The sequence below is a fragment of the Caloenas nicobarica genome, chromosome 6 (assembly GCF_036013445.1).
Source record: "Caloenas nicobarica isolate bCalNic1 chromosome 6, bCalNic1.hap1, whole genome shotgun sequence".
Classification (NCBI taxonomy): Eukaryota; Metazoa; Chordata; class Aves; order Columbiformes; family Columbidae; genus Caloenas; species Caloenas nicobarica.
In genome coordinates, this window is record NC_088250.1 from 1,909,952 (window position 1) to 1,930,713 (window position 20,762).

The 20,762-nt window shown below is 45.1% G+C and overlaps 1 protein-coding gene across 1 annotated transcript in view; it reads right to left on the minus strand.

Moving 5' to 3' along the window:
- Nucleotides 1-8,836: 8,836 nt before the first annotated feature.
- BMPR2 (bone morphogenetic protein receptor type 2) overlaps nucleotides 8,837-20,762 on the minus strand; it is an 87,882-nt gene continuing 75,956 nt past the window's right edge. Inside the window, exons 11-13 of the mRNA XM_065637746.1 lie at nucleotides 19,411-19,583; nucleotides 17,122-18,401; nucleotides 8,837-15,063 (exon numbers count right to left, since the gene is read on the minus strand). Of these exons, the coding sequence (XP_065493818.1) occupies nucleotides 14,813-15,063; nucleotides 17,122-18,401; nucleotides 19,411-19,583 (1,704 nt within the window). The 3' untranslated portion in view covers nucleotides 8,837-14,812. The remainder of the gene's footprint in view (nucleotides 15,064-17,121; nucleotides 18,402-19,410; nucleotides 19,584-20,762) is intronic.

The following is a 20,762-nucleotide window of genomic DNA, read 5'->3' on the forward strand; positions in this document are numbered from 1 at the left end:
CCCCTTTCCCCTAAATTGCTGTGTTTACTCAACTCCATTGGATTAGTTGCATCTTCACTGCAATCTTTTAAAAATACTTGTTAACTGCCAGCATCCTCCTAACCTGATTTTTGCATTACAGAAGTGAATACATGCATGAAATAGGCCTTCGTTCGTGTGTTGGATCATTTAGGTGCAAGGTAAACACACTTTAGCACCTTCAGGACATGAAGGAATCAATAAATCCTCAATACCGCTGTAAAAGTTGCACATTGCAACTGAATACTATTGCTATGATACAAATGGTGTGACAACAAATTGCACCCTGTTCTCTCTTCAGCTTGGCTATGCTTGAGTTTGGATTTTTCTGTCTCCTTTGCTGTTTCTTATTGACATCTACGTCGCTCAAAAAGCCCCAACTTCCCCTTTGAAGAGCTCCATCCTTGTGGCTGATGGGTTTAACAAACCTGAAAAGCAAGACTATGTGCTCAGGCCCTTCTTAAAGGATGCCTGGATGCCAGTCTACCTAAAGCCCAGAACGTTAAAGCTCTTGCCAGAGTCAAGAGCTTTTTATGAGAAGTCGGACTGGCAGAACAGAACAAGATGTATGTGTTTCTGGTGATGAGGCTGTTATGAAGTTAGCTCTTGCATTCTGGATTAATTGAATTTCTTTCGAAGGACATTATTCTTGCTTACACGTACTGTAATTACTAGTAATATGGCCTGCAGGATACCTGGATGGGCCAACCGGAATTGGCTACAAGAGCCTGAGTCCAGTGTGAGGATTGTCCCGGGCTGCCCCTGGAAGTGGCCGTGTCAAGGGGCAGCACCAGAAGCCTCACAGATCACCATCGGTCCCGCTGTATCCCTTTCCTAAAGTGCGCAATTTACTTCAGCCAGCTTACAAATTACACATGTAGGGCCACTTGCCAGCCCTTTTCTTGTAGCCATCACAAGCACTTCTGGAACAATGTGGCAAAGCATCAAAATCCCAGACAACCCACTTAATTAGGGAAATATTGGGGAGACAGCGGTCTTCTCAGCAGGAATGGCTGAGAGGCAGAGAACGGTGTGGGCTGAGCACCATCAGCATCGGCGGTGAAGGGATCTCATCTTTTTTGCCTGTGAGGTAGAAAACCAGCACCCCAGCACGTCTGGAGAAATAAATGGAACCCGTCTGCTGCTTGGTGGGCAGCCCAGGACAGCGCACGGTTCTCCTAAAGCAGGTTAACCTGTGCAGCACTTTTTTCAGGTCTTAGCTGCAATTTTCGGTCAAGCCGAGAAGATGCAATCCTCTGTGCAGTTCTTCCTGCGGTGACAGCACCACTGCCAGTGCCAGTACAGCTGCTCAGCAGGCTTTCATCCCTTGGACCGTTTATCCTCTCCAGAAATACTGGGGTTGTTTGGAAGTGGTGTGCCATAAAGATATTTTTAAGGCATAAAATATTCTGAACGAATCCTAATTCCTGTCACTGTTTTGAAGAGGCCAAAAATGAGAGGTATTGATTCATATTTACTTGCATGATGCATGTTATGGAGCCAAGTCACGACTTTGAATGCGGAAGATATCTGTGACAATTATAGTACTTCCCACATTATTGTCACATTGCAAAAATGGCAAAAATGTGCTCCGCACAGTTGTTATGAGAATATAAAGCAAAGCATTTATGTGTACTGTTCATCAGCAGTTGTTTTGCTTTACGTGCGTTAGACATGAAGTCGAACGTGTAAAGTCACGTACTTAGACCTAACCAAGCACCACATAATTCATGCATTAATTTGGTTAAACTGTAACAAATGTGTTACAACAGGATCTTACTCCTACACATTATGAAAATAATGGAAACAACTACATTGTTGGGAGATTACATCTAGGTATTGCAGACGTCCCTTTACATGCAAGGTGCTAGTTCTTTCTTAAAATATGGTGTGTAGTAAGAGCTGCAGGTACAAACGGATCAGTGCAAACCTTGGATGCGTATCGAGAGTGTCCTCCAAGGCAGACGGCTCAAGCGCACAGAGCCGCGTGAGCAAATCTGCAGCCTGCTGAAAACAGGGATGTAAATGAGTCAGGGAAGCGGTCAGACTCGGAACTCCGAAGGAAAAGCAGAGGAACAAGGGTCAAAGAGGTTTAACTAAGTTCATAGGCCCAAATGCCACTGGACAGCTATCAAAACAACTAAGGGAGTTCTGTTGTACTGAGCACCGAAAGGTTATGAGTAGAACCACTCACTGCTCATAGTAATACATATTAAAAATGTACTGTTAAAAATAATAGTAATAACAGCAAACCTTCTAGAAAACAACTGTGCTCCAAGTAGCTTCAAATATGTTTTTGTGTTACTCCAAAATTAAATTAATGCAAAGCAGCACACACAGAGGAGCAATCTACCGCCTGAAATGATTTTTTTACCTACAGTTGTTGCAAGCGATATCAAAGGTTGAAAGACTAAAGATTCTGGGAGTCTAATCTAAACATTATATTATGCCCCAGGATATTTCACTGCATTTCTTATCTCTCCCCTGCAGAGTGAGTTTGTTTTGCTTGTTTATGTGGGTGTTCAACATCAACGGGAAAAGAAGACATTAAAAAAAAAAATTAGGACAAATATAATAGAATTTGCTTCACACGAAACCTGTAAGATCCTAGTTAATATTACAGAATATCTGGGGGGATTTGAGGAGTCAAGCAGATTGAAATAAGGTATTAAGATTAAAACAATAAAAAACAACAGATGGGACCTTGGACATAAATCAAACTACATATGATAAGCAAAAGACAACTTAAAGCAAAATGCGCTCCCGCCACATGTTATGAAGTACAGTATTTAAGAAAAGTTGTCATATAAATAACATCCTGAGGCTCCAGCACCTCACTGGCATTAAGATAACACAGTTTTGACAAACAAACCCTGTTCACTGCAGGCTGGAGAGATGTTTCCACCATGCGTTCATGGCCCACATAATTGCCGGGGAAAGTAGGAGGGTAATTACTGTAGAAGCCAGTGCTCATTTCACCTACATGCGACATGTTTTTCCTCGCATACAGAATAATTTTCTCAGCTCGTGTCAAATGACAGCGGCAACACCAAGCAATAACGTCATGGTGAGTGTCCAGCTGCTCAGGAGAGGGACAACTGGAGCCAAGCTGGCCACCAGCACCTCGGGTTGCGTTGAGGGAGGAGAGGGAGCAGCAGAAAAGGCGTCTTGTCCACCACGTTTCTGGATTCTGGGTTTCAGTAATGGTGAGAGAAGAGTGGCCTAGTTCATTTGAACAGGACACAGTTTAATCTCCCGCGGGTACCCTGCAAGAAAGATGCTGAATGATAATTTGCAGATAATTCTTCCCCTCCAACAATAAAACTTTTCTTCCTTTTGGGAAACAAGTCATTTTTCTTTAAAATTATCTTCCAAAACCTTGGTACCTTTAGCACAGATTTACAGAGCTTGCAAATATAATACAGCGATTTGTCTGTACTTGTGTACAGAGGTGTAACATGTTTCTGTATTTCTAGTCTCAGGGCAGAAGGAAGTACAAACCATAGAAGGAAGCTCTTGATTTGAAAATATTAAACATGGATTGCTCCTACATGCCACCAGCACAATTTCTGTGCTGTGAGTACAATGGAACTATACACTGTAAAATATTTATTTCAATTGTTGACATTATAAGTTAATTTGATAAATGACAATATTTCGATAATGTAGATTTTATGGCCGTATTGTAGGATGATAAACATCTTGTATATGTGATGAATAGGCATATAACTATTAATGCTCTTCACTTAAAAGAACAGAGATGAGTGTTCACTCCTCCTGATTCAGGTCTGCAATCTGGTTTTGCTTCTGTTTGGTTTTATAACATTTAGAAAAGCTAAAGAGGTGGTGCAAAGCACGTTGGCAGGGCTTATTCATGCACTGAGAAGTGGTGACAAAATAATTTTCTCTCTCCGTATACTAGTCCTGTAGTTAAACTGTGCCTTAAAAGCACATTTCTATCCCTCACAGTCACGAGGCAAAGCTCAAACACACGATTTATGTGCATTCTGGCTTACCAGAAGCAAACAATAAATAAAATTAGCCTGCTTAAGAGTGATTTTAAGCCAGCTGTTTCCGAGGCCTGCTTCAGAATTTTTAATGGTCCTGCAAGAAGATTCTTGGCATAGCAACAGAAATGCAGGTTCCCAATAAATACTTTCCAGCTGAGCAGAGCTCCAGCCAGGCCTCCCTCCTGCAGGAGATTCTCTGGCCACTTGTACGTGCATTGGCCGCACCAGCAAAAAACTGATGTGTGCAGCAGCAACACCTGCCCTCACGGGCTGGAGTCAGACCTACAACTTCTGACAGTGATTTGGGTCAGATCTGATTTTTAACTAATCCAGAGACCTGGAGGTGCAAGAAGTTACTCGTTACAACATCTCTGCAGGGCTCAATTATTACTTTTCCAGTGAGAGGAAAAGGGGAGGGAGAGAAAGAGATTGAGAAAATAGGTCTAATTTCAATATTACTGCCGACTGGTAAAATACCGATCCCTGCAAAAAATTCAGACTAGCCATCAGTAACAAAACCAGGAACAGAGCACAAACTTACTTCGCTCATTATGCACACCGTTCCATGCACATAAAAGTTCCTTATGAAAACCATATTTCTGGTCATTCTGCTTAGGAAATCTGATAGCCCATGGCATGAACTTCTCGCAAACAAAGGCTGCATTAAGTGAGAGGGGAAAGCAAAAAAGCCTAGCCTGTTCCAAGGGGCTGTTTGCAGCCCATTGCAAGCAGAGACACTAGTAAAATGGGCCGTACAACCTCTGTATCTTCTTTATCACAATGCCCTACGCTAGCCTTTCCTCTGAGCGCTTTCCAGGAACAATGAAGAAACAGGGCCAAAGACAAATGCTGAGTCTGACTGCGTTGCTGATGCCTGAAGCAAATATCTCTACCCTCCCTCCACACTCTTTCCCCTTCCTCAAATCCACTCGAGATGCTGCCCACTGGCTTTTGCCCACCATCTGCCCAAACCGCGCCTGCTCTGTACTGGCTGTATGTCCTCATTCTCGAAAGGTGCTTGGACCTTGATAGAGGGTCTTGGGAAGCTGCTGTCCTTCCCATCAGGAATTGAAATCCACCTGGATCATGTGTTTCCAGCCTTTCTCAATATTTCCATCCTTAACATGTTTCCAGTGCCCATGTGAGCCTCATCTAGAAATGCCGTTTGCTCAGACACTGCATGGTAATTACAGACCTGCTTTCCTCAGTCATGTTCCACTGACCTCTCCTGACAGACAGGGCTGCTCCAGAGTCCTCAGGCAGCATTATTGTCTTTGTAAAAGAGGCACGAGTGATCCCCAAAGCATGACTTCGGCTCAGATCACCATTGTGGATTTCTCCACTGAGAGCTGAAAGCAGAAGATTCCACTGATATAAGAGCAGAAGACCCGAGTGTGCCATTTAAATTCTAGGAATCAAAACATTTCCACTCTTTGTTGGGTGGACAATGACAACCTTTCAGGCTACCATGAAAAGCTGAATTTTATACAGACACAAACATTTTGGTGTAGTCAAGTTTTCCTGCCTGTGGAAAATTAACCTTCTTACCCAACAGAACATGCTTTGGGTCATGGCAGTGAGCGGATGTCTATAATCTCCTGCACGTGGAGAATTTCTGTAATGTCAGAATTAGCAAGAAGTAAATGGGGAAAAAAAATCCCTGAATGGAAACAAATGGAAAACTGACATGGTCGTGTTCCACAAAGTATGTTCTGCAGCTGCGCCACTGCTCTGGAACAAAGGGAAATATAATGATTGTTGGTTTACTTCCATTTCCCATTAGCGAAGCAAAAGCCAAATAGAAGTGGTTGTTATTTCTGCAGGAGAGAGCTGGCCGAGGTGAGTAGAGGAGGTCACACAGGGAAACCTACGCTGAGACTATTTCTTAAGCCTGAGTAGCTCACGCACCCAGTAAAAGCAATATACCGGTAAAATCCACCAGCAGCACTTTGTTATGGCAGAGCTGAGCGCAGGCTTCTCACATGCCCTGAGGGTAAGACTCGGCCACACCTGCAGGGGTAGGGCAGGACTTGGCTGCTCTTGCTGTCAGCAAGGAGTGATCATTGCTGGCGGGACATCTACTGTTGTCACTTGTCACGGACCCCTCGCCCTGCTCCCAGCCTTCCTCGGTAGCAGCAGCCCCTCCAGCCAGGGCGCGGGCACGCAGACCTCTTGTTATTGCTGTGTCTCTCCTTAGAGAGGGACCTTCTTGTCAGTAACCGGCCTCATCTCCCAATCCTTTTCTGAGCCAGAAACCGCCAAGGTAGCTGCAGATCCAGCCCCGAAGGCAGAGGAAACAAGGCTTGTCACAGTTCCTCCCTGCAGCCAGGCGTTTCCAGGTTCACTTGTGGGGCCGAGGCGATTTGCCATACAGGCAGGTGCTCAACCCATAGTGCTGCTTGCCTCAGTTTGCTCCTTCTTCCTTGTGACAGCAAGAAATGAAGCTCCTCGTTCTGTCTGCCCTCTTTCTTTGCGTTTTGGAGGTAGTTCTTTGGCAACAGAGGTGTAAGACTTGCACCACTTTCTTATTTGCTTACAAAAATCATCACTGTGGATACAGAAAAATAAATTAACAAGAATTAAGTAGGACAGATACAAGCAACAAAGCAACTGAGGTGCAGGATGAGTCCCACCAATCTGTGTATAATGGAAAGTACCAGAACCAGTACAGCACTTGGTGCTTGAAGGTACAAGATGTGCGTTGCGGCACTGCAGGGTCTGAGATGCTTCTGCTATGGAGCTGGTGCTGATGTGGAACCCCTTCCCAAGGCAAACCCAGGAACACTGGGAGTAGAACCAAAGAAAAGAGTTTACCACTCTGGTGGCACGGAATCTTTGAGTTTAGTTGCCTTTGTGTAAGACTTAGCCTCAAAGCTGTGGTGACCATTGTCCAAGGGAGCTTGCAGTGAGGGGTAGCAGGACCCCAGAAAGAGAACCGAGTTCCCTCCACGTATGCAGGCAGAACGGCTCCCACCGAGCTCAGCGAGTGTTTGCGTGCCTAGAAAAGGGAGGAGGGGTGGACAGCAGGGTGACCATGAGCCAGCACTGGGCCCTTGTGGCCAGGAAGGCCAATGGGACCTGGGGGGGATTAGAAGGGGGGTGGTCAGTAGGTCAGAGAGGTTCTCCTGCCCCTCTGCTCTGCCCTGGTGAGACCTCATCTGGAATATTGTGTCCAGTTGTGGGCCCCTCAGTTCCAGAAGGACAGGGAACTGCTGGAGAGAGTCCAGCGCAGCCACGAAGATGCTGAAGGGAGCAGAGCATCTCCCGTGTGAGGAAAGGCTGAGGAGCTGGGGCTCTGGAGCTGGAGAAGAGGAGACTGAGGGGTGACTCATTCATGGGGATCAATATGGAAAGGGGGAGTGTCAGGAGGATGGAGCCAGGCTCTTCTGGGTGACAACCAGTGATAGGACAAGGGGCAATGGGTGCAAACTGGAACACAGGAGGTTCCACTGAAAGATGAGAAGAAACTTCTTCATGGTGAGGGTGCCAGAGCCTGGCCCAGGCTGCCCAGGGAGGCTGTGGAGTCTCCTTCTCTGCAGACATTCCAACCCGCCTGGACACCTTCCTGTGTAACCTCATCTGGGTGTTCCTGCTCCGGCGGGGGGATTGCACTGGGTGAGCTTTTGAGGTCACTTCCAACTCCTGACAGTCTGTGATTCTGTGTGAAGAGATGGGGTTTGTTTCTCATTTGAAGGGAAGATTTAATATTTTTCTTCTGGTCAGGAAAGGAAGGTGACTTGGCGGGGGTGATATTCAGTTCTCAGGACCATTTTGCATTAATTTCCCTCTGTTCTCCACGTGGACGAGCAGCCACGCCCTAAAGCCTCAGCGGCACTGGGGCCATGGAGCGCTAACTCCCTCACATTTACAGGACATGAGAAAGATGAGATCAAATGAACGGCCTCACCTGTGTATGGGCAGAGCGTATCCACCATTTGTTTGGTGTCGATCCCGGTTAATGGCTCAGCTTGAAGTTCCCCGCAAGCACGTCTGGAAAATGGAAACTGGAGGAAGAGCTCTTCATCGCAAAGTAAAAAATCCCAGACAGCTCCTTCTAAATGAAGTCGAGAGTTGCAAAACACCAAGCAGCACAAGAAAGGAGACAGCAGCGGAGACAAGACCAGCTCCTGGTCCAGCCAGTCAGCCGGGGAGATCCGCAGGGTCCTTCGCTGGCTTCATCCACCTCTCCTCGCTCTGCGGGGCAGGGAGGGTTCCCGCCTGCAAGAACGGCAAGGAGTGCACTAGTTGGGGAGAGAAGCACAGGGGGTTGCTCTTTTAATTCCTGCCCCACTTGCAAAGGCTGTTGTTGCTGTGTTCCTCCCACACGCCTGCTGCCATCAACCCTGCGCTCTGCTCAAGCGCAGCCCAACAAAAGTGGAGGGGGGAAGTGGTTAGTTTAATGCCTCTCTCTCCCATTTGTTTGCTTTCCGTTTGTTTTTCTGCATTTAAACAACTTAGCGGACAGCCCAGGTGTAAGAGGCCGTGTAAGGCCTCCTGCCTTGGAACGCCTACAAAACTGTATTTAGTTGCCCTGAGGAGCATCTGAAGTGGCTGCCCGGTGAGAATGGGCAGAAAAGCAAGCAGAGACACGGGGTTCGTGTGGTAGCAGCGAGTCCCGGTCCTTCCACACCGGTGCCAGAGCTCCACCAGTGCCCAAGGTGTGTGCCGGTCCCGCTCAGATCAAACATCGCAGCTGCAATGGGCTGCTCCTCTCATTCCTGGGCGCACGTCTTGGTACTCGTGGCCAATAATACCATGAAAAACCCACAAAGGACCATGCTTTTTGTCATTAATATGATCTTTAATAAATGGAATAATGCACCATTTTACAGCAAGCCTTTTCTTTTAGACCTAAAGAATAGCCTTTTAAATGTTCTTAACCAATGTCTCTGTATCAATACAATCTCTTTATTTAGGTTTATATATAACAAAGCAATTCTTACAAGTATTCATAGAAAACTCTGTAGTGGCTTTAACAATATCAGCTTTCATAGTGGCATCCACAGATGATTAAAAAACAAAAATTAGCTTTTTATTTCATACTCACACTGTTCCATGAAACACAACTTATACAGCATAGCAAGAGTATCGGGCAGCTTATACAAAAGAAATAACTGAAAGCAATTATTTATAAATTCATACATGATATTTCCTCAGTCATTTGAGAGAAAAACCAAAAATACCCGTTAACAAAAGGGTTCTGAAGAGATTCCATATTCTAGGGTTTCTCCCCCTCCTCCCCAGAAAAGCTCGCTCAGAAAGTAATGCTCTCGTTACAGTCTTTTGGAAGGAAAATGGCAGTTTCACATCCCCTGATTTCAGCAGAAGACCAAACCCTAGAAATCAGTCTTTGCCACGTTCGTTTTCCTCTTACTCTGTATTAGGGGGAAAAGAACAGGAATTGTCAAATATGATTCCAGCTTATATAAATGTGAATAGAGCACACTTTCCTCTAGAGACAAAAAGCAGACAAGAAACATTACATACAAACCTTTTTAAATACATTGCAACAGTGTGAAAGAGAGAGAAGAGCCACAAATCAGGAAATTCAAAAGTGACAAATCACAGTCAGCTGTAACTTGGACTTGCCTGTTTGTTCTTGTGACTTTTTACAAACTACAGAAACATTATTTTCTTTCCTTCTGAATAAACAAGACTGAAGTGTGATACTTCACGATACAGTTCCGAAGCACAAAAAAAAAGTGAACCAAGTGCTCTAGAAAGAGACCTCGCACATTTTTGCTGTCTCGAAAACAAGCGAATGGGGCTACAAAAATTGCCTTTTTGGGAGACCTTGACACTAGGAAGTTATAAAGGCCAATTATTTCTGCTGTAAAATAGTTACCGGGCAAGACGCTGTGTGTGCTCCTGGAATCCTCTCAAATACACCTGCGCCAAACGCAGCTCCTGGGCTGGTTCCGTCCCCCTCGCCACCAGCTCTAGTCAGGAACCAGGAAACCTCAGAGCAAGAGACCGGATTTGTTACTGTTTCACATCAAAACTGGACCTCTTTGGGAAGCTGGGATCAAAAAAAGGATGTATTTCTACAGCTGCAGTTTTATATGGCGATATCGAAGCCTAAAATGTAATTAGATTTAATGGGCTAAAATGCTATGTTTAAATGGCAAACACACCCAAAACTATGGCTACTACATAAAAAAGCCTTGTAAAAATTATCACGTGTTAAGTGTTTTGGGTTATCTTTTGGTCTTTAAGAGAAGTACCTTAAATTACGCAGCTTCAGACCAAGTTTGTGACGGGCATTCCCAGTTCTAACTCCACCTGGACCATCGGTGGCAAGTCTGTGGTGGGAGATCTCGCACCACACGTCACCTCTGATCCCCATCACCGCGATGCACTAACGACAACCGGAACATGGCACGCGACAAAGAACATCAGACCTGCCCCCAGCGCAACCGTCCGGGCTGTAACTCGCAGAATTTAATCCTAGAATTTATGCACGACATGCATATGCATCTAAATACATACAGAGTTTGCACTAAAAGACATTTGGCTTCGCTGCAATCTGTAGAGCTCTTTCAGGGAAGAAGGGCTTTAAAATTTGAATAAAAACTAATAAGCACATTAAAAAAGGAGGTAAATATATTTACCTGTTAAAACGGATAGTGGGAGACCAGACAGGAAAATCCAAATAATCCAAATTTCTGCAAAACACTAAGCTGTCCAGTCTGTATTCTAACTTTCACAGACTAATCAATCCTATTTCAATTTTCTTTGATAAGCTGCTGCAAATTTTCCAATTAGACATCAGGTCATGTATATACTCATGTGCCCGGCAATTATCAGTTTTATGACTTAAACCCGGCCCGCTTCAGCAATGCGAACTGCCATCGTTTTTATACAAGTCAAAATTACAGCATAATTAATTTTTCCTGTATTGACTAAATATGTGAATTTTAAAATTCTCCCTAATTAGGCTGGAACCTTCCGTAATAACATTTCAATGACAGAATGGCTACGATCTTTCGAATATAGGCAAAAAATTTATAATCTGAACGTAGAGTTAGCAATGTTACATTAGTGGACTATTGTTTTTAACATTTAAAAAAGGAATATCATTAGAGCAAAATGCACTGGACACTGAAACTAAGTAAGGACGGTAAGGATGCAAAACACAAACGGAAATGTTCTTGGTTTCTTGAGAATACTGTAGCGATGTCAACATCAGTTGGTTTTCTTTTACATTAGGAACTCCTTTCCCTTTAGCTGTGCAATTTGAGTGCACCTTGGAGTTTCAATAAAGGCATCTTTAATACTAATTGTTTATCACAGGAAGCTATAGAGCACTATAAGCAAACTCAGGGGAAGTGTTGCAGATACTCTGACTTGTAAATACCAATTTTAGAAGAAAATCAATCCGCCTGTGAGGCAGGTCTGCTCAAACGACCAGACCTCGTGTTCTAAACCCCACGTTGTGTTACAGGAAACAGAAAAGGAGACAACGCATTCACCTAAGCAACTCTTCTGGCTTCTACTAGCACGTCACTTTCTAAAACCAGTAAGATTTTGGCGTTTGGCTCATATATACAAACATCACAAATGTTTGCTCTAACATTTCACTGGAATTACACATTATAAATTACCATAGCAAATATTCTACTGCTGCCTATTTGGCAGTGGCACAATTCATAGGTATTTACACTACCATTCTATTTTCGTTTGGCTATATTTATCTTGTCTGCAATAGAAATGAGAAATTGATAGAAAATTATCAACTTTCATCATTATCCTTTTTTCTTAAAAGAAAAATAACACAAAGAAATAAACCACATTTGTCTCCCCTGTTTATAGTACATTTATCAACTATCCACGTGTCTGATCTGCAGAATTCTCTCTCTTACATGTATTTTGTTTGGTTACAGATGATTCCCCATGGTATGAAATATAATTCAATATCATTTAACTTACAGAGCAAGTATTCTGTGGAGATTGGATTATGTGCTGCAAGCAAAAAAAAAAAAAAAGGGCATTACTAAATTCAGTATTAAAACCAAACTGCTAATCTGATCTCATCTAGCTGTGCAGAATTACAGTATTTTGGTACCTACTTAAGAGTTTGTTTTGACTGTCCCTTAAAAATAAAGTTTTCCTCTATTTAATCTATACGATCTTTTGTGATCAAGTACGTCTTTCTGTCATATCTCGAATTATATTTATCCACGGTAGATTACAAAGCCAATACTCCCTACTAATTATAACTCATCCCAAAGGCCTTCCAGCAAGCGACAGAAATAAAGGCAGAGAAAGCCTTGTTTGCTTTAAGAACGGTTAAGGAAAACTGCAGCAGGACATTTTCACCTGGTGTTAAAATGACTTTGATTGCATTGAGCATAAAAAGTTGGGTTTCTTCGGAAGGCTTGGCCCGCAAAGCGAGGCGGGCAGAGTGCGGAGCGGAGCAGAACGCAGCCGCGGAGCAAGTCCCTGTTCTCTCCCCAGAGAGTTTCAATTAGATAAGAGTGTCCTAAATCCACTTTGCAGCCCACGTTCTAAATGCCAAAGGGTGAGACGCGCAAGGCAAAGCAAAAAGTCAGGGGACGGGAGCGAAGAACGTCGAGCGTGCGTGGAACAGCGACCCTCAGAACCCAGCGCTCCCGGGGCCGGGACAGAGGAGCCACAACATGCGGGAGGAGAGAGGGCGGCAGACGGAACCCCCAGAGCGAATGAAACGCCGAGCCAGAGAAAGGCTGTATTTTTGAAGGGGGGAGATGTATATAACAGAACTACGCCTCGGAGATGAAAGGTACGACTTGAACCGGCGCTTAAAGAACACCAGGAGCCCAAAATATGTCTCATGGCTCTTATTGCTACACCTACACTTCATCCAAGTCTGGGTTTGTAGAGTTATCTCTTGGAGATATCTAGGAGAATCTACGAAACGTTAGGAAGCATTACAAGAGGAAACGAGAGCAGTTGAGCATAAACAAGGGAGTTTGGGAAACGGCAAGAATCAGATGTAGCAAGGCATGCGTTCTGCCAGTTGGATCATCAGATACAGAAGCACGGGGCTGGCAGAGTTTGTAACGATCTAACAGCAGGGACACGAACGGGCTGGCGAGCGCAGAGCCCGCGGAACAGACCTCCTGCCTTTCAACAACGTCTCACATCGACTGAGGAACCATTCCCAGTACCACAGACTGACATAGATAGTCTTCATCTCAATAGTTTTTACTGAAGTGTTTTCAATCAGCAAAGAATATTTCTCGGGTGGAAGGACGTCGCTTAGGTGGAAGGAGGTGCTGACCGATAAGGAAATTAATTTTCTTTCCGCAGACAGTAAAGCCAATCGTTCTGAAAAAAGGTAAGGTTTACTTGAGATGGTCAAAACCAATTCTTCTCAACAGATAGTACATTCATGCTTACCGACGCCTAAAATCAATGTGCATACAAACTGAAAGAAGGCTCGAAGCAGAGGGAAAAAAAAAACCCAACCCTCCCGCACGAACACTCATAGCCAAGAATTGTAAAAGCATGCAATAAATTTTAACGAGATGAATGAGGGTTCTGTAAAAACTCTGAGGGGAGGACGAGTTTCAGCTCAGCAGCAACAGCCACTTAAGATGCACATACCTGCAGAAGTACTCAAGTTGATTTTACCCCAGATTGGCTGTAAGGAGGTAAATCAGGAAAGATTTGGGACTCATCAAAAAACTGGTTTGTGCCACATAAGATTCATAATTTTTCCTCTGTGTAAACAAAATATGTTGGCAACCTGCCTTCACTAGAGCTTTTAAGTATGACAGTGATTAAGATTTCTGAATAAAATGTGGTTTCAATGTACATCATTAGTGATCTAAATAAGGTTTTACATAAATACAGGGGGTGAAACCGCACACAAAATAACATGGAAAAGATGGCTGACACTGTTTCCTTACATTTGTTCAACATTTTGTTATTCAGAACTTCACGGTCTGGCATTTACTACAATAAAGGAAACACATTTTGATTTGGGAGGATCGAAGGAAAGGTACTGAGCTCGGATTTTTTGCCGTTGTTCCTTTTTAAGAGCCCTTTCGAGTCGGGGAAAATCCACGCGCCGTCACCTCAGAGGACAATGCGACGGAGGCGGCTGCTTCGGGCTGGCTACGCGGGCAAAGTTCGGTCGCGAGCGGCCGACGGCTCAGCTGTCGGGGAAAAATTAACCAAAAGGGGAACATGTGGCAGTTTCAGAAGCACGCTTTTCAATAAAGCATACTGTGAACTAGAGACTATTGCACATTTCAACATGACACAAGAAAAACAGGGGTTCAAAAGAGAATACACTTTGTAACATAGAAATATACAGACTAGCTTGTGCACAGTAATCAAAACATGGTTACGAGACACCACTGCAGTCAAACCTGTCTTAGAGTCTGCTTATGATCTTAGTGACCTTAAGAAACTGGTCCAAACTGATTATCAGCGATACTTTTTTTTTGTTACTTTTTTTAAAAAAATATTTTGAGACCACATTTTTGATACACATATATATATTCTGTGGTCAAAACAGACAGACTTAACTTTAGCGATACTAAATAAAAGTGCAAAAAACGTTCAAAAACCAAAACAAAATAAAAAAATATGGAAGCATAAGCTAAAAATTTTCTGCATAGCTGAAATCTATTTAAAGCGAGTCCTTGGTAGGGGTTGCTGACAGGAGGAGAAAGCAGTTTTTTAAAACGTCTTCTGCGTGTTTGTTTCAAAGAACGCAAAAAAAAAAAAACCAACCAAAACAAAACAACAAAATCAAACCAAAAAAAGGTCATTTCGGGGCGTTTTAAAGTGTTTCACAGGCAGTTGACTCCTGCGTCCTTGGACACCATGGTGGTGGCGGCGCCGCCCTCGGCGAGGTACACGGCCGTGCTGGACTTGGGGGGCAGCGCCCGCTCGCTGCCGTTGTTGTTGACCTCGCAGGGCAGCGGCTCGGTGGAGATGACCCACGTCGAGGGACGCCAGCGCTTCAGCGAGTACGGGGTTTTCACGCGTTTCTTGATCTTCTCTCCCGAGCCCGATTTGCCGTCCTGCGAGGGATCACCTACTGAAGACGAAACAAAGAGCAGGAAATAGTATTACGAGGAAGGTAAAGTTGGAGTGGCGGGTCCAGGGTTGTTAGCCATGCAAAACAGAACAAAAGAACAAAAGCTCATCACACAAAAGCGACTGCGGCAGCGGCACGACAGGTATATTGGCTACAGCAGCTGCCAATAAAACAAGGGGTCAGATTCTGTTCTCTGTCAGAAATTAGGCTGAGGAGCTGGGGCTCTGGAGCTGGAGAAGAGGAGACTGAGGGGTGACTCATTCATGGGGATCAATATGGAAAGGGGGAGTGTCAGGAGGATGGAGCCAGGCTCTTCTGGGTGACAACCAGGGATAGGACAAGGGGCAATGGGTGCAAACTGGAACACAGGAGGTTCCACTGAAAGATGAGAAGAAACTTCTCCATGGTGAGGGTGCCAGAGCCTGGAGCAGGCTGCCCAGGGAGGTTGTGGAGTCTCCTTCTCTGCAGACATTCCAACCCGCCTGGACACCTTCCTGTGTAACCTCATCTGGGTGTTCCTGCTCCGGCGGGGGGATTGCACTAGATGAGCTTTCGAGGCCCCTTCCCATCCCTGACATCCTGTGATCCTGTGATACTTTGGCGAAGTAATCTGTGTTACCTTGAATGCACATTGGCATCAAACAGCCGAATCAGCATTTGACATTCATGGGGCTTTTGCAATCATAGTATCTTATATTACCTGTAATGGGAGGTACAAAAAATGTCGCTACTACAGGACGGCAAAGGCTAAACTTTTCACAGCATAATTAAATCACAGGTCCCCTCATCCTATCTCACTTGGCAAAGCATTTCACCTGGAGACAAAACGGCCCATTCACTGTAAAGATCCTAAGTCAGGATTTGGTACATTGGGTTGCAAAACTGGCAAAACCAACCTTAATCATGGTAAAATTTCAGCAGGAGAAATCCAGCTGTTAAAAAAACTTTCACTTTACATGACCTTCAAACCCTTTCTTTTAACTTAAGCTTCAATTAAAGAAAGTTACTGCAATAATCTTTTTTCCTTACCCCAATAAGATTTCAACTCGAGTCAACACGTTAAGACAATTTTAGAAACTAAAGTATCCTACTTAAAAGGAAGGCTTAAACGTTGCACGGCTGAATGTCCGACTACATTTCTTGGAAGATCTGTTCTGGTTTGTTTCTAGGCCTTTTCTTTCCAAACATACCTGGCACCCCAGATTATTTCACTAGTATCACAGTGTCTGTGTCAACATAGTCAGAAGTTTGCAAGCACCTTTCAGAGACTATTCTGGAAACATATTCTCTCAGAAATGCACACGAGGAGGCCCAAAGACAAACCTCAGCGGATGTACCTCACTTGACCATAACTACGTGATTACACTCTTACTGTAAATAGGAGAGCCCCACTGTAACCTCAAATCTTTGCCCATAAAACTCAAAGCAATTATTCTATTATTCAAATGGATTCCTTCTCTAACTACTTTGATGCATTTTTAACACGTACAGGGTAAACTGGCGAAGGATCGCTCTAATTGCTGGAGCTCAGATCGCAAAGCAGGGAACGCCTGGCCATCCATCTGGGCTGGGATCATACAGTAAATCAGTCGCTTTAAAAGTAACGAAGCGTATAAGGAGTTATTATAATAAATTATTTTAATTGATGCCTCTTAGAAGCAGCTGCTCTTAAGAGAATGAGGAAAAAGAAAAGAAGGTATAATGTGCCCATGAAGAAATAGGAAGCTTTTTCAAGTTGCTTTGCGGCTGCCAAGGTAGGTGATGCGAAGGAATAATGACGGCTAGAAATCACTCCCTTCCTAGAGCCAGAGCAGACAGGTTATAAATGGACAGATTTACTGCACATATGCGGAAGGAAGATAATGACCTAGGTGATGGAGACAGGAGTTTATCGAGAAGATTGAAATTGTGCTGATAGAAATTAAATTTATATGGGATTTAGTAAGTATGCTTCGGGGAGGGACAGGAGAGACAGAACCACTTTCTATACAAGCGGATATACGCGGTTATCAAGTAAAAAAGTGTCAGGTAAAGTGGTCCTGTCCTGCAGACACTTACACTGCACGCTACTGCTGTCCAAAGTGTTTGTGGCTGAGAGATCCAGCGAGTTGGGCCTCTGCGCCCTCCTGGGCTGGGTCTGCCCGGGGTTCCTCGCCACGCTCGGGACGCTGCCCGTGGCCGCGTCCTGCACGGGACAGGGGTTGCTGTTGTTGTTGTTGGCGTTTGTCCGGCCGCTCTCCAGCGGGCGCTCCCTCCTGTCGACCAGGCGGTCCAGAACGCCTTCGTCATGGCCAACCTGCTGCTCCCGCCTCAGCAGGGGCTCGTGCTCATCGGGGCTTGAGTTAATATTCAGTCGAGTGTCCTCTCCGCCGAACTGGTTCTGAAGCATCTCCTGGGCCCTCTGCACCACCAGGCTGGCGGCCTGGCCCGCCGGCACTGTGCCGTTGGCGTACTGTGTCGTGCCCGCGTGAGAGTTCACGCCGTGGCCTCTTCCCGCCACCCCGTTCACGGTGACCGTCACGACGTGAGGTTCTGCGGCGTTGATAGTGTTCATCTTGGCGACGCCTGTTTCCACTTGCTTCAAGTTCGATTTGTGCTTGCCGCCAAATTTTAACCGTGGCTCCTTTGTTGAATTTTTGGTGTTTAAGGGGAGGCTGGTAGGCCTCTTCGGAAGGTTCTGTTGCTTGGGTAGAGGATAGACCTGAGCAGATGGGACATCGGGAATCAAACACGCTTGACCGTTGCCAGCTTGCGTGAAGTCCTGCTGTCCTGTCACCTCTACCGCAAGTTTTATCAGCGGATAAAGCAAGCTGGAACTCGTGCTGCTGAGCGGATCTGGCCCGCTGAACTGCTTCAGCGAATGTTCCATCAGATTCTCATCAGAGCTTTCCTTCAGGTTCTTATCCACTTCTTTCGGATCCAATTTATTTGTCTCTAAGTCCTCCTCTGTGAGCTGCAGGCAAACGGGGGTGGGGCCACCCGGCTGCAGGACATTTGTAGGATGTACGTTGGTTTCATCCGAATAAGGCATTTCGGAGATGGTGGTCATGCCAGTGCTGGGAGTGAGGCCGGTTGTGTTGGTGGTGGTGGTATTGGTGGACAAACTGGTGACGCTTGTCTCAGGACTCGGGATGCGAGCTTGTGCTTGTTGCCGCTCATAGTTAATGGAGTTTCTGTTCTTTTCCCCCGAAGTCAATGGTGTAGTGGACACCGAATGTTCAGAAGAAATGTTCTTCACGATGCTGTCGGTGTGGTGGATTGAATCCTCGATGTAGGAAGAGGAAGAGTAATCTGGATATGGCCTTATCTTGGATACACGCTTATGATGCGACAGATTCCTTTAAGGAAAAATAAGTGATATTAAGATCACAGATGTAAAAATCACCTAATATTACGAAGCCTCTCATTTAAGAGAGCTGAATGTCTTTTCCTTTCTTTTCATGCGTAAACTAAGGACAGATACAGTACCAACTGAGATCTTTCAGTAACTCCCTTGAAAAGTCCTGAGCAGCAGAAAGATGTTTTTACTAGGGCAGCAGTTTTGTCACGGGTTTTATTTATACAACTAAATCAGATAACAGTAATTTTCTTCTATTTGTCTAATACGCTGTTGGTCCAGTTCCCTGCTCAGGAACTGCTCTGGCTGCAGAGAAGTGATGCTGAAGGAGGGCGGCAAGAACCCAACACGCAAGACGGAGAAAGTGACGCTGGGGAAAAATCACAAGGTCCTAAACCATGAAAAAAATCTACTATTTTAACAATTTAGGTATCCTGCGATTTGAACTTAATCTTTTTGATTACAAGAAACACTGCCACATAGAGCAACATTACTCTTCTCTCAAAGCCAGATCTCTAGTGTATACTGCTAAGCACTAATGTCAGTTCTGCAAATTCTCACTCCCTCTGGATTATACATAAGCAGAGAACGTGCATCATCTCTCTCACTGGGGTCAGAATAAGCATGACTTAAACGATGGCCTTGCGGTTCTTTAACTGAAAAGCTACAGGATTGAGAATCAATGATTTCCCAACCTCGCACTGCCTGCAAAATGACAGTTTTTAGAAGAACGTTTTAAAGAAGAAGCTCCATGCATCGTTTTGCAAGAGTCCTTAAAGACGACGCAGTCACTCTGGATCTTTGCGAGCCTGTCTGGACAGTTTGCTACGCTCAGATTAAAAGGCCTCTCTGTGGGAAGTACAGTTGTTTACATAAAAGCTGCCTGAATTCCAGGGACATACGGGAGATCTGAGGAACGCAAGCCACGGGGATCACGCCGCCCGACACCAGGAGCTCACGTAACGCGCACCCGCTTCACGTGGCTGACACCAAGCTTTTGCTCGTCTTACCGCTCATTTTGCATGGCAGTTGACATAGGGTTGACCGTTGGACTAACGGATTTATTTCTCTCCCAAATCATCATGAGTTCTGCCATCCTCTCCTCAGCACACTGTGCTGTTAATCGAGCTTCAGCGTCTTGATCCCAACAGTCTTCGATTGTTTCTTTGAGAGACCTCACAGCCTGCCAGGAGACAAACAAAACCCCTTGATCTTAAAGTATTTTGCCTTTATATTGTGCTTCTAATTTACTGTTTTATGATGGCATTCTGTATGCATGAAAACAGGCACAAGCTGGGGAGAAAGAGAAACGAAAGAGACACGGTTTCATTCAAGCTCGCTTACCCTAAAACCAGCAAGACGCAGGACTCATCCTACCTCACACACCCACCAAGCAGGAGGACAATTATTGAGGAAAAGGTACATTCCCGGTGTGGGTGCAGCCTCCAGCCAGCCCCCTCCGACGAGTGCACGCTCAGCTCTCCCCTGCCTTACGGAAACCGGGTACTAAGGACCGAGGATGTTGTGGCAATGCTGTCGGCGTTATCGCAATCCAGCTCCTGGTCCCTGCCTCGCTTCCCTGCGCAAACACCACGGCCTTGCTCATGCCACGGCGCTTTTCTCCCTCTGCTCGCTGCTGTGACGTCCCAGCGCCTCACGACGACCGGGGAATCCGTCCGCGCTGCGGGAGGAGGTTATTGCTGCCCTCGTTTTTCAGGGGGAGAAACAAAACCAGGCACACATCTCTGGGATCGCACTGTGGGCGGAACGGTGCGGTCAGCGCCAGAGCTCAGGAACCCCAAAATGTGCTGCCTTAGGGTCAGCGGCCTGGACAGGAGACAGCTGAGATGGTGAGCGCCGAACCTTCGGCTTCCACGGCCACACATAGAACATCCCACACAAAATCACAAAATAGTCTGGACTTGAGTTAGTCAGAGTTTCGATCTGTCTCTAAGGCAGCAGACACCCTGCTCTGTCTGGCCGTTTGCAAGACTCTCCCCTACAGGTTTCAGCAGCAGTAAATTTACCCGGTGTTTAATTTAGTGTTGTCTGTCCTCCAGCAGATCCTTTCCTTTTGATGTTTTAAGGATCGTGAAAGGAGCACAGTGATTGATGACTGTGTAGATAGTTAACAAAACTGAAGTTCTAGAACTTCACATTTACCACAGTTATGCATTTTCTATTCATTTCAGGTTCAAAGAGATCTGTACTAAAATGCACTATTTACAAGTTCTAGCACTCCTTAAAAAAAGACAGAAGGCACAGGAAGTCTGCATTATTCTATTATTCCATTAATATCCCTCAGTCCTGACCGCTGAAGTCAAGCTCGGGCCCTGCTTTGGCTTTGGAGAATGAGACAGGA